The 23,303-nt window shown below is 43.1% G+C and overlaps 1 protein-coding gene across 2 annotated transcripts in view; it reads left to right on the top strand.

The window, feature by feature from the left end:
• The first annotated feature begins 21,879 nt into the window (after positions 1-21,879).
• ATXN7L1 (ataxin 7 like 1) overlaps positions 21,880-23,303 on the top strand; it is a 122,051-nt gene continuing 120,627 nt past the window's right edge. The window contains exons 1-2 of one of the 2 annotated variants that reach the window (XM_062582141.1): positions 21,880-22,129; positions 22,568-22,636. In XM_062582141.1, coding sequence (XP_062438125.1) covers positions 22,015-22,129; positions 22,568-22,636 — 184 coding nt within the window. In that variant the 5' untranslated portion in view covers positions 21,880-22,014. The remainder of the gene's footprint in view (positions 22,130-22,567; positions 22,637-23,303) is intronic. The other variant, XM_062582090.1, reaches the window with a different exon arrangement.

Below are 23,303 nucleotides of genomic sequence, written 5' to 3'. Positions count from 1 at the left end.
TCAGAGCACTGCTCCTTGCTGACTCCATCAACAGACCTGAGCCACATTCAAGAAGACAGTCATTAAAAGACCATTGACTGCAATCATCTTAGTTACGAAGCTTTATGAAAAGAATCTAGTAAGTTCCAGATCTGCAAATGCAGTGTCGCTTTCAGAGCTCTGGCAAATGAGGTGTTCTCTTCACAGACCAGGATGAAATACTCATGCTTTCTTTCTTACATCAAGAGCCTAAAGTTTTCCCATTTGCTCTGGGTATCAGAGAATTACTCAGACCACACACACCATGTCTCTGGACATGTGGTTGTAGCTGATGTGCATAATGAAGTTAGCTTTACTGCAGCTGTCTCAGGAATCAACTGCAGTCAAACAGCATGGACCACAATGCAAAATGTACCCCACCCTTAGAGTAGGTATTTAGTTAGCTAGCCACAAGATGCCCACACAATCTTTTTTTTATTGTATCTAAGAGCCAGCCTAGCATTTTTCAGTGGAGCTTAATATGGAGATGGCACTAATAGTGGAACTGGATGCAGTATAGCTGCATTTGCATTGGCTCACAGAATAATTTAGGTTGGAAGAGACCTGTGAAGGTAATCTAGTCAAATATCCTGCTCAAAGCAGGTTGAATTAGATCAAGTTCCTCAGGAATTTGTTTAGTACTATCTTGAACACCTCCCCACAAACTTATCAGCTCTGCTAGGAGGTAGGATTTACTAATTCAGGGTTAACACAACTCTGAAAAAATTGCACTGATTTGTGAGCTAAGCTCACAAATCCGTCTCTGCATGGTTCTGCATGACACTTGTGGCTGTCCTGGCAACAGCTGATGCCATTTCGGACAGCTCTGTCCTGTGCTCCCATGCTTTGCATAGGATAGGCATGCTAATTGGACATGCTGAACGTGAACAGCTATCTTAACACTAGGGTAGGCACTGTCTATGCTGGCTGCCTGCGTGCCTTTAAACTGCAGTATAGATATACCCTGGAGGATTTTGCTAGTATAACAAAACTAGGAAAGCCGCATTAGCAAAATATACTGATAGAGCCTGAGCCTTAAGGAATTATATCTGATACTGGTTTGGGGAATCAGGAGAAATACTCTTTTGAAGGTTGACATTTATCTGTTTCAGAGCACTTTGAGGGCCTTGCCAAAGGTAAATACAGCCTTGATCTAAAGATGTATATTGCCATATCACATCATCTGGGAGCACATGCTACATCAGCCTGTAGTAGTGCGGAAGCCAGTCTTCCACTGCCCCAGGAAATGGTTGCCTAGACCTTATGTTAGTAAAAAATACGGAAAAACTCACCATTAAATGACCTAGGTATGCTGATTAGATACTAATGTAAATATATTTATACTAGCAAAAAGTCCAGCCAGTGCCTTTAGCTACCAGGTTGTCATCCAGCCTTTCATGTGCATTTTCTGGTTCCACACAGAAATTTGATCTAAATGGATACCCAGAAAGGATGAAGCCTTCATACACAGACATGAACCAGGCTTGTACAATAAGCTTGTAATCTTTTACTGATTATCAGGATACTGTAAAACTGCTGCTGGCTAATTTCTTCCCTCCTTTTAGTTGCGAAGTGCAGTCTATCTTCTGAAATAACCAAGCCTTCCTCAGAGGTCACCATTTTTGGTCCTTAATTTTCTTTCTCTGACTTCTTAGGTTTGTTTTAGAGGGGTTTGTTGTTTTGTTTTGCTTGCCTATAAACATATATTTCAGCCTCTTTGTTTTGTTCTTCCCTCATCTGAGAACCCACCCAGATCTACTACCAACAAGAGTCCTGTGCCCATATACATGAATCTGCACAAGAAACCTTTCATATTTTCTGACATAGATAAAAGTAAGTTGATACCAGGACTTGAAAAGAGCAACCTGGTCTTGCGATAAGACTCCACAGAAGGATAGGGGAGATGTGGATGACAAAGGCATTTGGAACACGTGCACACAAAACTCTAGCCTTTCCTCAGCTTCATCTTCCCTTAGTGCAATAGGTAATTGGTTCTGGTGCTACGTGAATACTCACATGGTAGCGAACACCTATTTTCTCTCTAAATATGTCTCTGGGTTCTCCAGGTGTCAATCAATGATAAGTCTCACAGTTTCGAGATGACCGTAGCGGTGATGAGGGAGACAGCAGAAGAGCCAAGTGTAGCACGTGGTGAGGGAGGAGGAAAGGGCAGCACAGGCATGAGGAGCACGTAGGAGCAGAAAGGGCTCTGGCTCCTTCTTCTTCCTTCAGTCACTGCCAGCATCTCTCAGAACGTTTCTCTGATCCCTCTTTTTTTTATATTCCTCTGCTGTGTGGATTTGTGTGGTTCTCTGATTCATCCTGCCAGGCTGTGAGGTGAAAAAGACACCAGGTTAAAAGAGAGCCCAGAACAGGGAGAAAATCAAGTAGAAAGTTTAATCACTTTGTCAAATATAGAACTGGTTAGGAACAGATGAGTGAAGAAAAGGTGAGAGAGGTAGGAGTTCACTAGTGATGCTGGCAACAGCAGCTCTGTGCTGCCGGAAGGACACACATGAGACTTCTGGGGACACAAAGCAGCTAGACAAAAAGAGGTCAAGGCACTGAAAGCAACAGTATAAGCAGGGAGTTTCCAAGAAAACCAGAGGGAGGAAAAAATTAATTGGAGCAGATGGAAAGGTCAAGAAGGGAGCTGGGTTTTTAATCAATTCTTGTTTTCCAAGACCATTTGAAACCTGGGCATTTTATAACAGCTCAGAAATACTTCTAGAGGACCAAGTAGGATAGAGAATGTGGGAGAAAAAAGCTGTACCCATCAAGAAATTAAGGGATTTTGTTTCCTGAGAAAAGACGAACAGCTCAGAGTATGAGAGACTGCACTGGCATTAGATTGGGATGCACAGAGAAAGAATAGGGGAAACTGGGGAAATTAGGTGAGGCAGAGCAGAACTTGGTGTGCAAACTTTCTATTGCTTGTCCTCAAGTGAGTGAGGAGGGACTGCAACAAAGGCCAGCTTCAGAGAAGCAGTCTGCTTGCATAACAAAATGTGCAGGCTCAGGACATAGATCTTTTTTCTATGCATTTAATTCTCAATTGACTTCCAGTCTATCAATGGAAAAGAAATGTTCTCTGCTTTTTCAAATTCACCAGAGGTTCATGACATAATTTTCCCATTAATGGCTATTTCAGCCAGAGTAGTGGCACTCTTTTGCTTAGCACTCACGGGAAAGGAGGCATCTTGCTCTTACTGTGATAACCACCCTCCAAAAATTAAGCAGCCTAAGGAGAGTTTTCATACCTCTGACCCAGCCTTTGCCCGAGTATTTATTATTATTATTCCACTAATTAAATTACCTAGACTGTCAATTTTTATTTTCTTCTCCTTCCTTTTTAAACAGTACAGCTTCTCCGTCCGCTGCCTTGGTAACCTTTCCTAAAATATTAAAACACTACTTCAGCATCCTACACCAGAAACTTATTCACCATTTCATTTAATTCCTTAGCTAAAAGCTTCTTCTGTATCATTTGCGTGTAACAAGCAAACTAAAAGTCACTCATAATATCCAGGACACCTTAATCTCGCCTAAAGTGATCCCAGTTTAGCCAATTTAGTACCTGAACCCATGCAATTATGTAAAAAATCCCAGACACTACCTGAGCTATCTATTTTCTAGCACTGACCTGTAAATCCACTAGTCACTGCCTTGATAACTAACCTAAGGTGCCTGTTAATAAGTGCTTTGATCCCATCAACATCTTTTGGGGTTTAAGTAGAAAATAGCCTAAAATCTGAGTGAATACACACAGATGCCTGAAAACAGCTGCTGTCAGTATCGAAAGCCAGTTCTTCCATTGCTCCAGTGGTTGCACACCACACTGACAAAAGCGTTTGCCAAAGAAGAAGGAATCTTAGGAGTCTGTCTTGCTTCATTTGCCATTTCCAAGGAATATGAGCACTTACGTTAGGAGGACTAGGGCACATAAGGCATTAAGGTAGGGTAGATTTTCTGACCCTTCCCATGCCTTCTGCTTCATCTGGGCTGCTCAGCCTCTGCCTTCCTTCCTGTAGCAGCAACAAAGAAGAACAGAGGCAGATGATTACAAGGACAGGTTCAGCATATGAGTTCAAGAAGGCTCCAGGTGTATTTGAATCCTCCCTACAGAGAGGTCAACTGACTTCTCCAAGGCCATGCAGAAAGCTTAGCAGAGCTGAAGTACTTGTTTCCAGTACCAAGCTCAATCGTGCCAACTGCAGGACACCATGAATGTAAAAAGTACGTAGTTAACAAATAATTTCCTAAGTTCTTGTGCTGCTTTACATTTTTTGTTTTGTTTTGTTTTGTTTTGTTTTAACATAGCATGAAATTCAATATTCATTTACCTGTGCAGAAGCCAATGTGACCAGCAAATGTTTTGTGCCTTGTGGTTCAAGACCAAAAATGCATGGTGAAGTAGGACATTCAACGTCTGTAAGGAATGCCTTCTCTTGTCCATGCCAGCCATGTATGTTTTTTGAGTTTTAACCTCATAATTCATCTTCAAGTATAAAGGTCCAGTGCAAGTAAAGATACAGTGAAAAATGCCCTGAAGCCAATGAAGCCTTTCTGAGCATACTAGATCAGGACCTGGGCCCGTGTAGCAATACCTTGCACCTCATGATACAGCATTTACTGCATATTACAAGTTTGTCTGTTATTGTAATTGCTTGGCCACCTGAGCTGATTGGTAAATGTATAAACAAGGACTTGAAGTAGCAAATGATGCAAATGCAACAAGAAAGAATGCTCTGGACAAACATGGGTACAGAAACTCTGAGGTTTCTATGTACACAACGTGATGCACTTCACCTAGTCAAATATTTTAATATACCACCAAGAACTTAAACAGGCACTTGCATCACGAAACGTACTACATTCAGTATATTTTATTCAGCAAAAGGGATTTGCTTATATTTAGCATAAGTGACTTCACATTTTAGCACAAATAGAATATTTTTATTGCCGATTGAAAAAAAGAGTATAGAATTTACAGAAGAGTGTGGCTGGACACAAGGCTAGGACTTGGGTGATGGATCAGAAGTGGATAGTTTTTTAGCTTAAGTTGCTCCATCCTTTGAATAGGAGTGAGGAAATAATTCACTATTTCGTAACAGTGTAAAAAATCTTTTGTTCATGAGAGCTTAGAGAAAGCTCTTTGTTAGAGAGCTTTGAGATTGGACATATTGAAGTAGAAAACATATGGGAACCAGTTCTTACAAAACTCAACATGCTCCAATAAATCCTAAAAGCCGAGGGGCCTGGCAGACACAGTCTGTACTGAAGATTGCGTAGGGCTTCACTGAGAGACAGAAAAGCAGTCCGGAGCCCCACACGGGAACCCAAACCCCAACTAAAAGGGGCAACAGAGGAGCTCCTTTGAAAGGCTTCTTTGATTTCTTAATCAGATGTAGTACAAAACAACAGCGAATTTCTACCCTAGCTGCTTGGCTTCATTCCACTTTTCCCTACTCCTCCATTGCTTTGGGGCTCCAGTGTGCTTTGCCTCAAGTCCCAAAGGGCACTGAAATTTTTAATTTCTCTTAGGCAGATTGGAGCCCTACAGCTCCTCATAGCTGAGAGAGGACATTCTCCTTGGACCACTGGTATGGCCAAACTACCTCAGAAAAGCCTGATAGTCCATATACCTCCTAGCATAGGCTTCTCTTGGGGAAAATGTGGCTTCTGCCCTCTTCTGTGGCTGTACCTTAGTATATCTAAAAGATACGTGGCAAGACAGCTGTGGCAGCATGGAATCAGGTTTTTGAGTTGGGGAAAAGAGGTTGTATGGTAGAGAGGAATGGGAAGCGGCAGGCAGATGCTTAAAGAGGAGGCTTGAGGTGGTCCTATGGGAATGAGGGAACAAAAAATAACTTTTCCATAACATCTTCAGCCTCTATCTCAATATCTTGCTTGGGACACACATTTTCTACAGGCATCTTTGGTATCTTCCTACATTTGGGCATCACTAGCACTTCATCTAGGCTATTGAAAAATAATTATAATAAACCTGGTCTCACAGAGGTCAGTGACAAGCCTGATTTTGAAAGGAGCAATGTCAGTAGTCCTGAGCCTGAATATAGTGGCCCTAAGGCAAACAAATTCTTAGCTATACAGAAGAGATGCAATATGCCCAGTGGGCTCTAAGTTCCTTGCTGCCTGTAACTTCTGTGACTAGAGGAAATCTTTAGAAATTAATTTGACATAGGGTCAAATTCATCTGGTACACATACAGAATCATGGAGCTATATTTGCTGAACTTAGCTTATGTTTATTTTAGCTGAGAACAAACATGAGTGAAAAAATGAGTCACCTCCAAGTGACCTGAGGCAAAAATACATCTGATTAATGATTTGACTGATTCTGTGACCACGTCAGTACTCAAAAGGCAGCAGGAAAGCCATACAATATTCCAGACAAAGATGCTTCTTGCCTGTGGATTTGAACATAAACCTCATGGAACAGACTGAGACCACAAAGGCTTTCTGCATGAAACAGAAGACCTGATGCAGTGAGCGCACTTGTCCAGCAAATGTTCTGACAAAGAACTGTGAAGCTCTAAAGATAGGAAGGTGAATGCAGAGAGAGAGGAGAAAACCTCTACAGTCCAGACTGACCTCACTCTCATAAAACCTGGTCATTATAATATGACCTAAGTGGGTGATAACAAGAAGACAAGGTCAGAATACATCCCTTTGCTGTGTGTCGTTCCCATGACCATTGCTGGAGCTGAGGGAATAATGCCATCTAGTGCCACACAGAAATCCAGCTGTCTGCAGTAGAAAAGAGACAGGTAACTCATGCAGTGGTTGCAAAGCATATTAAAATTGTGCCAGGGACCTCAGTTTGGTCAGTATCTTTGATCAGGTTGTTATAGAAAATTGTGCATTTTCTTCTGTAAAAAAAATGGCATGTTGTGGAAACTGAGATATGAAGCTTTGGAGAACAGAGCAGGTTCAAAGATTGTAAGAAAGTGTAGGAGTATTCACATAATGTTTTAGCAATTGGCGCTCAGAATGATGGGGTGACACTCTAGGAGGGGATCCCCTCCCTTAAGAAAGCTAAAATATAGCCCTTGTATCTGAGCAAGTCATCCTGGGCTTCTTTCAGAAACAACAAGGAACTACCAGGGCACAGTTCATCAGAGCATCTTTAGCCTTCTCCTTTCGGACGGGACACACCATGCCTTTGAAATGTCTGCTTCTCCCCAGGGACAATAAAAGGGGATTAAGGTGGCTAGCTCTGATGTTCATATGACTCCACCACTCTAGCTCCTGTCTCTCTATATCATTTGTTACCAGGTAGGCAATAACTTTGATAACCTGTTGGTGGAAAAATAAGTACCACTCCCAAATTCCTGGAAGTCATGAGCTCAGTTGTGTGGCTCTTTTTCAGGTGAGGGGACATTTATTCACAAATGAATTTCCACGGACTACAGTGAAAACTAGCACTGACCTATTCCACGTTGCATCCCCTGAAAGGCAGATAAACGAACCCTAACATATTTTACATTCACCTCTGTGGGCAGCAGTTTTAGCAGCTTCCTTTCACCGTCATTCCAGAAAGAGCCCGTAGGGGTGACAAAGCAGTTCAGCTCCCCTCAGCCAACACTCTGCTGAGCCACTGAGCAGCTTTTTTTAAATCTGTGCATATGTCTGAGATACTTTTAATGAGGCGATTGACTCCTTATCTATGCTACTAAATACTTGCCAGATTATAACACTTTTCAGTTACTACCCATCTGGAGTCGATTCAAACCAGTGGTTGAATTTCAAAAGCAATTGGAAAATCAGTATCAATTAAGCGATCAAAACTTCCAGCTGCAATGTCCAGATTTTAAGCCAGCAACGTAATGTTTATGTATGTTGCCTTAAATTTACTTAAATGTCCCATGAGTAGCTCTGAGTTAACTGGCATGTTATTGTTTGTGGTTGTGACTTTCCCACTATTTCTACTCAATAAGCGTGTAAAGAAAAGGATTAAATCACAAAGGGAGTTAGAGTCAATAATAGAAATGAACAATATTTTTCAGCCTGAGAAGAGTTAGAATGAGAGACAGCTACAAATACTTTTTTTAAATAGCATGAATCCAAATTAAGCAAGAGGCTACTATAAACATTTGTTTATATTTTAAGAATTTGTTATTTCACACTGTCAAATATAAACCTTACAGGAAATTTTTCCTTTTCTATGATGGATTTCGAAAATGCTGTAAAAAATGTGTATCACAGCTTCATTCCAGAGAGCAGCTCTGCAGAGAAAGACCTGGGAGTGCTGGTGGATGACAGGCTGACCATGAGCCAGCAATGTGCCCTTGTGGCCAGGAAGGCCAATGGTGTCCTCGGGTGCATTGGGAAGACTGTTGCCAGCAGGTCGAGGGAGGTGATCCTGCCCCTCTACTCAGCCCTGGGGAGGCCTCATCTCAAGTCCTGTGTTCAGTTCTGGGCTTCCCAGTCCAAGAGAGACATGGAGCTACTGGAGAGAGTCCAGCGTAGGGCTACAAAGATGCTCAGAGGGCTGGAGCACCTGCCCTAGGAGGAACGGCTGTGAGAGCTGGGCCTCTTCAGCCTGGGGAAGAGAAGACTGAGGGGGGGGATCTGATCAATGTGTACAAGTACCTGAAGGGAGGGTGTCAAGGGGACCGGGACAAACTCTTTTCAGTTGCCCCGTGTGACAGGACAAGAGGCAATGGGCGGAAATTGAAGCACAGGAAGTTCTGCCTGACCGTGAGGGGGAATTTTTTTACTGTGAGAGTGACGGAGCACTGGCACAGGTTGCCCAGAGAGGTTGTGGAGTGTCCTTCTCTGGAGATCTTCAAGGCCCGCCTGGATGCAACCCTGTCTAACATGCTCTAGGTGACCCTCCTTGAGCAGGGAGGTTGGACTAGATGATCTCCAGAGGTCCCTTCCAACCTTACTGATGCTATGATTCTTGCAAGTGAGGAAGTATTTGGTGGAGTAATGTAGGTCCAGGTTGTGAGGTACACCATTAATAGGATTTACAGACCTTGAAACTTAAAATGTTGTGGCTGTTTAATGGATACACAAATTTAGACGTCTCTGTTTTAATATATATTTATGCTTTACATCCTGCTATTAGTTGTTTTCTGTTGAAAAGGGTTAAATGACCTGGGAGGTATCAGAGGGGTAGTCACCATATCCCAGCTAAATGGCTTGTTTGTAGCAAATTGCTTCTTATTCTCAAGCAAAAAGAACTTAAGTGTCAGAAATGAACAACATCTTGACAGATTACCAGGGTTGCTGCTGTTAAAATAAATTTGTTGTCAGATTTGTTTATAAAACTTCTCTTTCAGGGATGGATGAACTTCCTGGAATTTGCCAGTCTTTTGAATAAATATCGTAGAGGATTTGTAAAATGAGAATTAATTAAACTTTTCCTCTGAGTGTAATCCAGGATTTTGCTCTGTGTAAAACACGGCCTGTAAGCAAAGGGGAAGTCTTCTTATTTAGGGGGTAAAGAAATTTGATCACTCCCTTTTTCTCGCCAAACAAAAATTAGGTTTTAACAACTATTACTAATACAGGAATTGTGTTTTATTCATTAGATTTCATATATATTTCTTTAACTGCCTTCATAGTTCTGAATTAAGCTCTGCACATTCAACTTGATCTTCTAAATCCCTCAGACATTTTTGCATTTTTCTGAGTCTTTTTGTTTTGGCTGCCTCTGTACAATATATGGCAGATGTGTTCACTTCTGCAAGTGAGGTTTTCTGAAACTATTTTCTGAAACTAACTCAAATATATGATTTATGTTGCTCTAATGAAGGGGTTTGAGTGTTAGTTCAGAGCTTGCTATCACCATCGCAGACAGAGAAGCTTATTGTCATCATCCGTTCATTCTGCTGGGATATCTGAACAGGTCAGATGATGAAATGCCCTTTCTGGCCAGTGAGTAAGCAAGCTAAGTATTTACATTCTGCCTTTCTCCTCACTGCAAGAGGTTTTTGGTTTTTTGGGGGATTTTGGGGTTGTTGCTTTTTGTTTAACTAATCATGAGGAAAATATTCTTTATTTGTGAAATAGCAAATCTTCTGCCCTTTCATGCATAAAGTCAGGAGACAGTTGCCAAAGATCCCATCTAGGAGGATGCTTTTCTTGGGGATCCAGGAAGAAATCCAAAGATGGTAACTCTTTTTTAATAAAGACACAATCAATTATCTCATTTAAATGAAGAAAAAAATTATTTTGTCAAATGCCACTAACCTGAGATATTCCTCCCTGACAAAAGCCTTCCACTCTGGGCATTTGGAAGATACTGTTTCGAACAACACCAGTGCCCAATGTCAATCTGGCAGCTGACAACCTGGCCAGTGGCAGCATCAACCTGAGGGACACGAACATCACTGTCCAGGTGAACTAAGTACATGTGCTGTCGGTACATCCTATGGAAAAGTTAGAAAAGCTTCACGGATTTCATAAAAGACGGGGGATTTTAAAAGCATTAAGTAGTCAGGCAAAGTCTTTCTTTGATCTTTAGGTGTCAAATCAGGAGAACTGATTCTTCCCAGTTACCTTCCCCTAAAAAAGTTCCAGCTTTTCAAACTATTTAGATCATCTACTCTTAAAGGTTTGATCAGAGCTACCACATGCTGCTGCTGTCCTAATTAAATTAATCTCCACTGGGTCAGTCCTTCCAAAGCCTTACTGGTGCATTTGAGCAGTGTTTCCCACGGTCATATGTATGAACCTGCATATTGGCAGGATGGATAAGCATCTCCGTCTTAAAGACAGCCTCAAGCTTTTGCTTAAAGAGGCTAACACTGCCACTAACAAATAGGAAATCCTGGCAGATAATCCACATGAATATCTCTTTCTATATTTTCACAGTGTCAAGCACACTATCAGCACTGAATAAATAATAATCATAGAAACCTGGAGTCAGCCAGGAAATAGCTGTGAGTGAGACATTCATATTTTAGAACTTGAAACTGCAAGATTATCTTGTTATGATTCTGGGAAAATGGGAAAACTGTTCTTTTCCTTTTCCCTGTTGTTTTCTTTTCCTAAATAATAAGAAATGCTGCCTGTACTGCTGATGAAGGTACAAAAAAAAAAAAAAAAAAAAAGAGTTTATTCAGTACAATGCTGAACGTCCTGCATTAGAGAATTTAAGACAATATCTACATCTGAAGTGTTTTAATTGCATAACACATGAGATCCTTTGGAGGAGCAAAATGAAAAACAGTTCTGATTTGAATCCAAAGAATCCATTTCTATCTCAATAAAGAAATAAATAAAAATGGAACGCAAATATTTTATACACGAGAAAGAGCAATTGAGAAACAATTTCATTAGACCATCTTACTCTTGATAATGTGTGGACAAAGGCAACTCTTTTCTAATTATAGTTATAATTCCATGTCAAAACTGATTTATATGAGTTGTAAATCTTTGAAATAATGAGCAAAATTAATGGGGAATTCAGTCTTCAACACTGGAGGAAGAATGGGCAAATCCCTTCTGAAAAACAAGTTGAATTTGGTAACTCTTATTTAATTCAGACTCTCAACAAACATTCAAGTGGATCTTTCTTCACAAAAAAATCAATTATGTCTCCTCTATTGAGGTGTAAGGTTCCTACAGTACACAGAGGGTATTTTGAGACTATACATTTACGGTTACAGACAAGAAGAAACATATTCTTAAACTACTTTAAAATCTGCTTTTATAATCCTTGCCAGGGATACACATACAAACATCAAACATTTTTTTTTCGTTTGTTGGTCATCTTTAATGGAAATTCAGAAAGATCCAAGGAATGCCTTAGCATAATCAAATTGCAAGTAAGTTAGCCCAGGAGCATTTTTCAAAAGATATAATGGCAAGGATTATAAAGAAGAAGAATAAACTGAAAACACAGAATGCCAAAAATCACCATCTGTTGAGATGACGGAGTATCATGCTTAAAGCTGTTAAGGTGTTACTAGAGCTGTTGCATGTTACAACATTAAACAGTTAATTGGAGTTCATGGGTTTTAAGTAAATGGACTAAGGCCTGCTTTTTACCATAGCAACCACAAAAAAGAAATCTCTTAAAGCACATTTTCCATATGCACCAAAAAAAAGCAATGGAAATAAACAGATTTGGGATTCAGCATTTAAATTGTAATAATTTGGAGAAAATTCTCCTTCTACGTTTACATTCAGAGGATCCTGGAGAGAATAAAACATTTGTTAAAAAATTACCAGAAGTCTTTCCTGAGGGAAAAGAAGATATATCAGATTCTGTATTTTATCTTACTAACAATTGTGAAGATGACTCCTGCTGCTTTGTTTAGGCAGATTAAAGAAATGGGTAAGTAAAAAAGACAGACAAACTTCTGTCTCATTGATGTGTGGCCATTCATGCTAAAGCAGGCCACAGGTATAAAATTCAGTCAAAATCACCTGTCTACTGTCTTGTACATCTGGCCACTTCAACCATTTCTTTTTTGTGCTGCAGTCAGTCTATCTGTGCTCTTTAAGTAAGAGAAGCAAGTTATGGCAGTAACATTTCTTTTGCTAATCATTTAATCCCAGGGCAGATCCAGCTTGAGAGAAGGAGAAGAGAAAAAGAAAATAAGGTGATGCAACATCATCCTCATTCCTTAAATATTACCACATGATGTTTTGACATCGATAGAACTTTTTACTCATGTTCCCCTTTAAAATAAAGCACTGGTTAATTCTACCCTCTTTCATAAATTCGTTCCAGTTTGATGGAGTAGTTATAGCGTTACGTGATTCTTCTGAAGCCTTTCCAAGGCTGGAGAGCAGGAGCAGCAGATTAGGGGCAGCCCGGCAAGCCACCTGAGCTTGATCTCAAAGGTGAGGCAGGCAGGCTAAGAGCAAGCGAGAGGGTGGTCCTGCCACGTGCTGTACCCTGGGGATACACTGCAGAGGTTGCGGGGCAGGAGACGGCAGGAGAGATTACCCTTACCAGCCCTGAACTACCTACGGAGGAATCTCTCACAAATGAGCCCTTCCAGAACCTAGAGTTGCCCTTGCTGTTTTTCCCTCTACAAATCCAGAAGACCTTATGGCTCAGTGCCTTAAGTTCTACGAATAAGATCACGTCTAACCCCATCAATGTAGACCCATCTCTCCATTTCAAGGAATGCATATTGTACTTTTATGAAATGTTGTGTTTCTCAAAAGAAGACTACTGTTAGCTCTTTTCACCACCATAACTCTGTTTACGTATAACCTCTAACTTCATATTTGTATTTGTGTATATGACCATGACACACCATTTGCTCCACTAGTTCAGGATAGCTTCATAAATATTTAGAAATGCCCAACTGTGCTGTGATGTGAACACACAATTCAATGTAATGTCACTGTTTACGCCACTGATAAACTTGATAGTTGTTGTATCAATTGTGCTAATTGCTGGCCAGCAGCGTGATGATGCTCGAGGGTTCAGCAAAAAGAGCTCCATTGGTCTCATAAACATAAGACACCTCTTGCCACAGAGGACTGAAAATCCAAATATGCCCAGACAGATCATCTTCCATCAGGTTTTTCAGCCTACCATGTATAAAGCCTTCTAATTTCAGCAGCCTTTCCCATCTCAGAGGCTGCAGTTTCAGTGGCACTCTGAAGTTACTAGCAGCTGCATTGCCAAGAACATTGTTAGTGCAAAAGCAAAAACTAGCACTGTATTACCAGATTACCAGCAGAGTCCTTGAATGTAAGCATCAGTGAAAAGAAAAAGGTAGCAGCTTAGATTTAGCACACAGGCAGTAAGACTCCACTTCCACACAAGGAAAACGAGTTCGTGTTTAGTAACTAATTTGAACTTGACTTTTAATCAAAATTATTTCTATTATTTAGCAGAATTAAACAGAGACGGAGGAATCCACAGATGCCCACTGTCTCGTGGGCACTGACAGCATTTTTTTTTTTAATCTGCCTGTGAAGAGAAGATTTGAAAAAGAGCAACCAGTCCTGGCCACAAACTTGTATAGCACATGTGTATATCTCAGTTCTAACTTTATAACTTTTATTTAATTTTTTCCTAAAACCATATTGCTTATTTTTCATCAGTGTTACCACTTTTGTATGTACTAAATATCACATGAAAATAACACTTACCTGTACAAAGCTGGAGGCTATTAGCCAGCTAAAATGTTTGATGGCTACATCAAACACAGATCTACAGAGATTTCTTTAATCTGAACCTGGAGAGCTAGCCAGCAATCTTCGCTCCTACGCGTTTCAGAAGTGTGCATCCATCATAGGCAACATTAGATTTTTTAAATAAAGTCTCAATTTTTATCTTGTCCTGTTGACGAGGTATTTTCTTGCATTAACTTCAGAGTATCATTAGGACTGTGTTTTTATGCGTTGTCTGCCAGAACAAAACTATGCCTTAGGAACACTTGTCAAACAATAGTTTTTAAATTACTCCATCAAAGGGTGACCAATTCATATCGTTAGGGGGAGGATTTAATTAAATAAGCATTGGTTCTGTGAGACCATAACCATGGCCCAAATACATCCCGTCTGGTCTGTGGAATCATTTTGCCTTTGTAAAATGTTGAGTAAAAAGTTAGATGACAACAGCGCGGGATGGCCTGTGAGGCACTGGAAGGATGACGGCAGCCCATGGCTCAAAACGTCTGCGACACAGCTTACCGCTTCATGTTAGCAACTGCTTAAATATCAAAGACATTTTTATATAGGGCGCTTTCAGTTGTCAGGCATATTGGTCATTGTATCCAAATAAATGCTAAGGCCCCTGGGATACATTTGGATTGAGTAGGGTATTGCTAAGACTTAGCTGAAGACCATTTATTATCTTTGACTCGTCTAGGTTGGGATCGGACTCTGGCCAGGACCGAGCTCTTTGCAGAGCCAGCGTTTCAAGGTGGGGAGCTCAACGATGCTTCTCTGTACAACAGATGAGACACAATTTGCTTTTGGCACTCTGCTTCCAGCCTTAGCCAGAAATACAGGAAGAACAGGCTTGCTTTCCCCCGTGACTTTAACATGCCGGCTACAGCGCAAGCTGGGAACGCGACACACCGTAACGACCGCCACCATGTCGCACAGCCTCGACATGAGCTGCGTCCCCCATGGTGGATCACGAGCCGCGTGCCCCGTGGTAGAGGCAGCAGCGAGCTAGTGCCTGGCAGGGGGGCAGGAGGAAGGGTTTGGAGGTGAGAAGATGGCAGATGGAGAGGGGCACATGTATGGGAGGTGGTGGGCTCACGAAGGCTGGCAGGGACCTGTCCTCTGCTGAGGAGAGGTCCCTCATGATGAGCTGGCAAAGCGGGGAGGAAAAAGTGAGACAGGGCATACTATAAAGTATGCTAGGTCATTGGTGAGCATAAATGAGAGAGTGGAGGACTAAACAGCCCACGAATGAAAAGTGAGAATACACATTATTCAGCAGGGCAAATGTAATTTTTAATATACTTCTTTTCCTACCTCGTGAGAAATGTGGGAAGATCTTTAGGGACCTGCTTGGTAGTTTGAAGCTATTCACGAGCATTTTGAGAGAGCAAAACTTTGGAGAGTAACAAGCTGTTCGAACATAGACTTAAGACAATACTGAGGCAAGGCAACTTCCTCTCTTTTTAAGTGTTTTGATCTTGAAAAATCTACAGAACTTTGTCATGCCTTTCAAAAACACAGGGAACTTCTACCAATGTTTTCGTTTCTGTGCTGACTGGATGTTAAGCACCTTCCTTTAGATTTTGAATACGGCATTTACAAATATTATTATTGCTGGGTTTTGCCAAGAAATTGTTTTGAATAAAACAAACCACATAAATATTTAATAGGTAAAATGTAAATGGTTTGCTGCACCAATACTAAGTAAGCTGAATAATGCTAAGAAGTAGTACAAAACTTACACATTACCATTGTTCAAAAAAAAATCATGTCATCTTTTCTGGCTACCTGCCAATACAGGAAAATACAATTTTAGCCTTTCAGGTGTACTTCGACCTGTCATTCGGGTCACCTATCTGACAGGACAGCTGTATTGTTAAAAATCCACTCATGAGTCTTCTGCAACGACTGCATTCCTCTGACCTGGTCTAATCTTAAATTTCTTTGACATGTGTCCATCTGTAAAGTGTTGACCCGGGGCCCCGAGCGGTGTTTTAAGAAGTGGGTTTGAGATCAACATCTGATATGGGCTGCACTGTATCACTCCAGCTGAACATAGAGGTTTTTGGTGGAAACCAGGATATGGAGACCATTCTTGAGGAAGATTCTTTGTAAAGGAAAATGGGTTTGAATTGAGCTCTCCAGGACTCGTGGCTGAAACAGTTGCAGCAATGAAACCGTTTCGCTTCTTCCAAGCAACTGGTAAGACCCTGGCCCAGGGCAGGTGTAGGGCTGCACTGTAGGATGCAGCCCTATCTAGAGGTACACTGGTAGCTAGTGTTAATAGTTTTTGACACCTACCAGAAGCATTCCAGTTGTGGTAATGCAGTGGATAATTTATCCTCTTGAAAAACAGAACAGATTAGCTGTAGTACAGTCCTACGTTAATGCATTGAGACTACAACCAGTATGTGAGTTAGATTACTTAGAAAAGGCTTTTAGACACTGCAACAGAAGGACTTGCAATTTACTTTTTCTCACTGCTTGGGTAACTCTCCTGGGTTTGAAATGTGTATTAACTGCTGATTTCCATCTCTAGCTCATGGCCATTTCTGGTAGCATTTTTCTTTGAACTTCTCGGAGTGCTCTGTAACAAGGTATCTTATTGTGCATTTTCTGTACATAAATCTGTGCAATATATCTTTCTTTAGTTTTGCAGTTTCATCTGATTAGTGTTTTGACGCTGCTATAGTGTGTCAAGCATTGTTTTGTTTTGGGTAAAGCAGCTGCAACAGTTGTTGGAGAAACATGTTTTGTTGGGATACAGCAGTGGTGTTATATAAGAAAAATTATATTCTCACTAAGAATACATTTTTTTCATTTCTCCATTTTTCTGGTTGTTTCTTTTTTAAGTGCTGGCTTCGTTGGCTAAGATGGAATCAAATGCTTAATTTAGGGTTTTTTTCTTGTGGTTTATTTCAGAGGACATTAAAATAGATCTCTGCTATATGCATCTATTTAATCCAGCTTTCTAGCCAAATTCTACTATGACAGTGTTTGCATAGCATCTGGAACACCTTCTGAATCATGAAGAAAACACAAATGGAACTAAGTATCTGCTTACTGAGCATGTATAGGGAAATTGGGTCACATTGGGTTTTATATTTGGCTCTCTAGGTGTGGAGTTGTTTTAACAGAAATCCTATGTATGTCTGTTTGCAGAAACCTAGATGTAGGATTTTTTTTTAATTATCCATTTTATTTAAAGGATTTAGCTACTGTAATTATCACATAGTAGACCAGGTTGCTACTAAGAAAGAAAAAGAAAAAGAAAAAAGAGAGAAGAAGTTCCAGAATCAATTCCATCTGGTCAAAGCAGGACAATTTAGCTACTTTTTCACCTTCTGAATCTAAAGTTCTTTGATTTTTTTTTCCTGAGATGGAGTTTCAGCGTTAAATAGAAACTTCACTTATCCATTGTGGAAAGACTTACTACAAACAGATAATCAATGGGTTAAAATCAGCAAGAGTGTAAAAAGAGGCTATAAAAATGTTTTGTACACAAGTCAACATATAGATTAATTTCATATTTCTGAAAATCCTGGAAGACAATTGAGGTTTCTGTGACTGACAGCTAGTTAGTTTGCCAGTGCTTTGCTTATGCAAGCTCCACTATTGACTAAGAAAAGTCTTGATTCATTTACAGTTCCGTTCCCATCAAAGTAGGTATCTGTGTTCACAAAACTGTCCGCTATGTAATAGTATCTGCTGCATAAGACAAAACCACTATTGTGGTAAATCCATTGTAAAATAAAATTCTTAGAAGTACTAACGAATCTCTTGCCAACCTGCTTAAATTATAATGGTTTTGTCACTAAAACATCTTATGTTTATAATCTTGTTATGATACTGAAGGCTTATACAGCTGGGTTTTGTAATATTTTTGCAGCCAGTTTAAAGCCATCTGGTGCGCTTACTGTCAGGTATACATGATTCAAATCAGAAGTTCACAGACTGTTGGGGGGGTTGTGGCTACACACATCCTCATGAGCAAACACGGTATTTTCTCAGTGCGTGACAGTGAAGATGAAATATAAACACATCATGGCTATTTGTACATGGTAACTACATGTGATGTTCCTGATAGTCACGTTTGAGAATTTCTGTGTTTCATATGAATGATAGCTCATATTGAGATCCTAAAAATCACACATATTTTGGGTAGGTCTCAACATAAGCTAAAGACTGGGACGTCACTTTAGGTCCCTTCTAAATATCGTAACTTTTCCTGCGATGCTGTAAAACTCAAGCCTTTAATTCTATTAAGTATATATAGGAACATATGATTTTATCTCTTGGTTGCTTCATGGAAAGCTTCTATTTGCAGATTGTCTTATTAAAAGACCAGTGATTTGTGGACTAAAAAGATCAGAGTTAAGCTTAAATCTGTATTTTGCTCCTTCTTTCTTAAAGAACAATTTGTGTATGGTTTATTTTTTTAGTTTCATGTTATGATTGGATCACTGTAGTATTTAGAAGCTGCAACCAAGACAAAGGCTGCGTTATATTAAATTTTGAAAAGCCACATAGTAAAAGGAAGTCTCTATTTTGCAGTTGAAACAAAAAAGATCCATAGGGACTGGAGAAGGAAAAAAGTACCTTTCCTGACTGACTTAATTATTTTTCTATGGCTGAGTGACTTGTTCAAGGTCATAGTGAAATAAATTCAATTTCTATATTACTGCACAGGTGGAAAAGAAACATAGCGGATGTTTAATCTGTGCCTTTATGTGCAGTTTTATTAGTTTCCTAGGGAAATAAGTCCTCTGTGATAAAAGGGTCTTCCTCCCTTTTTTCCTTTCCACCAATAACTTTTGATCCACTGACTGATCCAACCAAATTTGAAAGAGGAGCAAAGGTCTTAAATATAACTGCATTGCTAAAAATTTTGTGAAAGCAGATGCCAATAAAACAGAAGAAACCATTCAAGTTCCCTTCATGCAGTAGAACTGCACCCTGCCTTCCCACTATATTGGAGAATTCTGACAAGAGTGAACTTCTCAAATGCCCAACTATGGGAAAAGCTTCTGGGATGTGTCTATACTGTCAGATTGACTCTCTCCCCCTATTTTATTGTTGAGCTCTAAAGTAAAATATAGTTGACCTTGCTGCATACACTAGTTTGATTTGGCTCCAGGCTGGAGTGCCCACCCCAGTGTAACAAGTAGCTCCCTTGGTGAGGAACCCTTGGTGTAGAATGGAGGCTACTTCTCTCCAGGTCCAGCCTATAGATAGGTTATGGAGAGAAGACAGTCTCTAGTTTGCTCTGGGATGAGGTTCATTCCTTGGTGCAGATCACAAATGCAGTGTAAATGTAACCAAAGCAGAACTTGCATTTTTCAAACAAAAGGTGCTGATCATTGGAAAGTCGGAAATATCTGTTCTGACAATCACATAACCACTTGCTTAATGATGATGTTGTTCTTGAACACATGCGTTAGGGAGGAGGCAGAATTCCTTTGAGAAGGCTTTGGAAATGTTTCCCTCAAAATGTGGGTCACTAGATTGTTTTTTATTTATGAAAGAATTGGTACATCTTGCATCTTTGATTTTATGCTAATTTTTCCTTCATATGGTCTCTTTCTGTTAGAGCCTAGACTGTAGTTCTGCAGTGGGTCATGGTAAGCAGCACAGATTAGTGCCATGTGTTAAAGTTGGAAAGTTCTTCACTTTTTTTCTTGGTTTGTGGCAGCTTGTATTAGTCTTCTCCTCTTCCCTCCGCCCATTTTTCTTCCAGCTGTGTGGTTAGGAATTGCTTTATTGCTTGGGCCATGTTGCAGTGTTTAATATTACTTAGATGTTTGGCCATACATACCTCTTCAAAATCTTATGTGGGTTTTCATTGATGGAGATTTCCTGGGTGCTCACACATCTTTCTTTTGAATCTTCTCTTGAGATACTTACCTTGGGTAATCACAGAAATAATAACATATATGGCTGCGTAGGGTAACATCTTTAATTAGGAGACTCTTTGGCCGCTGTAAAGACACTTCTGCTCAACTACCTTGCAGTGAATTGAAGCACTAACACCAGACACGGTTAACTATTAACTTTGTGTCATTTATGATGATTCTTAGGGAATTCCATCCTGCTATCCCTGACTAAGCAGTTTGGGGCAGGGCTTTGGTTTTTTTTTTTTTTTTTTTTGTTTGTTTGTTTGTTTTAAAGTGCTATTGAAATCATGTCTGTGAGGTATATGATTTTCAAGATGCTTATTTTTCTTGCCAGGAATAGAAATCCCTGGATGCTTTGCTAGAATTAAAAAAAAAATGTGATGGTTGTTTATTAAAAGCGAAACACAGGCTGGAATTATTTTTATGCTGAATTGTGAAGTCCAGCTCCTTGTCTTTGCAGGTAACTATTGTATAGTTCATTCCTTAATGGAAACCTTCTAATTTCCAACCTCAACTTATTCATGAGCAATTTATGTCTATTTGTACTTTACCTTATTTTTTCCTTCCTCGTTGATGATTATGCCTCTTTATAATTAAAGACATCAATCATATCCATTCCCAGCTGTGTCTTGTTAGATTAAGTAATGCTCTTCTTGTATGATAGACTCTTAATTCCTCTGATCATTCTGATTAACCCTTTCTTTACTTGTTTGTGAAAGGATTATTTAAACTGGCTGGAACACTGGTGACTAGAATTGTATTTAATATTCCAGGATAGGTCTTACCCGTGCTTTGTATAATAGCACGCCTACTCTCCTGCTTCTGGAAACTCCATAGGTGATATATGTAAGGTCACATCTCAGGGATGCTCCATGTCAGTTGCTAAGAAGTCTGCTGCGATTGACTGGTTTTGAGACATACTTTGGTGAGTTTTCTGCTTCTTTTAGTGTTTTAATTGTGTTCCTGTAGTTTCCTGCAGCTAACGTTACATGACTGGCGGCACTGTGGCCAGGCCATACGGTATGGAAGATTTTACGCTTGCCTCCAGGTATTAAAGACGGGGCTGGTCGATCTCAGAGATCTGTTTAATCTGTTTCCAGGCGTAGTGCCACGCAGGTTTCTCCCGCAGCAGTGCTGACCGCAGCAATCCCCGTCCGGCCCCTCCGGCCGCTGCTCCGACCCTGGCGCCGTCCCTCTGCGTTGTTTCTCTTCTGGGTTAAATCCGCGTGTCGCCCCGCAACGGGCGGAACCAGCAGCAAGCGCGCAGCGACCGGGGCTCCTGGGCTCGGCTCCGGGAGCGGCGGGGGCCGGGGGCCTCGGCGGGGGCCGGGCCTCGGCCGCGCGGCGGGGCCGCGGGTGCGGCGGTCACGCGTGGCCAGCGGGGGAGCGGCGCTGCCCCGGGCGGCACGGCTCCAGGCTGCAGCGGCAGCCCTGGGCCGTCCCCCCCTTCGGCAGGTCGGAACAGCTCCGCGGCAGCGCATCGCCCGCTCTCGCCCCACGCGGGCCGGGACGAAACGCAAGCGCAGCGCGGGGGACAGGCCCGGCGCGGCGGGGCCGCTGCGAGCGAGAGGGCCCGCGCGGCCTGGAGCCCCCCGGCGCCGCGGAACCCACCTGCGGGCGCGCCAGCCCCCGGCGGCGCGGGGCGGGCGGCAGCGGCCGCCGCCGCGGAGCTTCTGCGCAGGCGCCCGGCGGCGGAGCGCCCGGCGGCGCGCGGGCTCCGCGGGGGGCTGCGGCGCGGCGCGGCAGGCCCGGCGGCGGCGGCGGCGGCGGCGGCGGCGCGCATGCGCGCGGCGCGGGCATGCGCGCTGGGCGGCGGCGAGCCCGATCTGATAGGGAGCAGGGGCTGACACTACCCCCGTGTGGGCGGCGGAACGTCCCGAGGATGACGTGCGGCGTTCTCGGATCCCGTGTCTCGCTCGCTCGCTCGCCGCCGCCGAAGGAAACGGGAAAAGCAACAAGGAGGCAGGAGCAGGCGCGGCGCCATGGCGGCCCTGGAGCGGCCCGTGCCCAGTCCCGAGGCGTTCCTGGGCCAGCCCTGGGCCGCCTGGGTGCGGGAGGCCGCCCCCCCGCACGCGCACGGCGCCGCCCCCCCGCACAGTAAGGGCACCGCCAGGCGCAGGGACCGGCCCGCGGCTGGCCACGCCGCTCCCCTCCCCCTGAGCGCACACGCGCCGCGGAGGGCGCGGGGCGGCCGGCGGGCCCGGCGCGGCTCGCTCGGCGCGGCCCGGCGCGGCTCGGCGCGGCGCGGCGCGGCCTCCCCCCGCCCCCCCCCCCCCAGCCCCGCCGCGCGGTGCCGCCTCCCCGCTCCGCGGCGCTCAGCTGACGCGCCGAGCCGCGGTGCCATGCGTGCGGGGAGGCGCCGGCGCGGGCGCGGAGGATGCTGCGCGGCGGCGGGGGGTGGGCGGCGGCGGCGCCTCCGCTATTGTGCGGGTGCGTGCGCGGGCGCGGAGCGGCGCGGTGCCCCCGCGCGGGCCGCCCGCCGCAGACAATAAGCGCCGGCCGGCGGCGCCGCCTGACTGTGCTTCTCCTCCGCAGGTGTGGAGCTGGAGGAGGCTGGAAAGGAGGGCGCGAAGAGCAGGGAGGTGATGAGGCTCAGCAAGGAAGGTAAGCGGCTAGTGCGGGGGCGCCGCGCTACCTGCGCGCCCGGGCGGAGCCCCGCGCTGCGCCCCTCGCCGCGGCAACTTCTGGGCAAGTGCGAGCATAACAGGTGTACGGGGCGCGGCGGCGAGGGGCGAGTTCAAGGCAAAAGACAACTGCACGTCAGTGGCCATATTGGATTTTTTTTTTTTTATTATTTATTTTTTCGTTCTTTTTGGAGGACTCTTGTCCCTTCTTGGTGCGACGTGTCCTTCGCTTCTGTGCGGAGGTAATCGTATAAACCTGCGCGTCAGCTTTCAGCGTCACGTTATCGTTGGCAACCGCATTAAAAACGCTGTTACTCCCTCAAAAAGCAGCGGCCTGTTACAGTCTTCGCGTCCATCCGCCTTAGCGCAGGTTCCGTTTTTGTCTTTCGTTCTCGCTGGTGAGCGTGGCTTACTCTCAACTGAGCAGCCAGCGTCTACGATTGCCTTAGGTTAGCCCGAGTCAAGCACCTTGTGCAAAACCCAGTGTAATAGGTCATTTGGGTCATCAGGTTTTCTGGTACCATAAATACAAACAATCAGTTTCCAGCTAATAGTATTTGCAGGTACGCCGTACTTGACATAGGTCCGTCAGTTGCTAAAGGAGAAACTTTAATGGTGAATGTGGGCAAATCAAATTGACACACTTC

This window comes from Rhea pennata, chromosome 1 (assembly GCF_028389875.1).
Source record: "Rhea pennata isolate bPtePen1 chromosome 1, bPtePen1.pri, whole genome shotgun sequence".
Taxonomy (NCBI): domain Eukaryota; kingdom Metazoa; phylum Chordata; class Aves; order Rheiformes; family Rheidae; genus Rhea; species Rhea pennata.
This window is presented reverse-complemented; position numbering and strand designations above follow the sequence as displayed.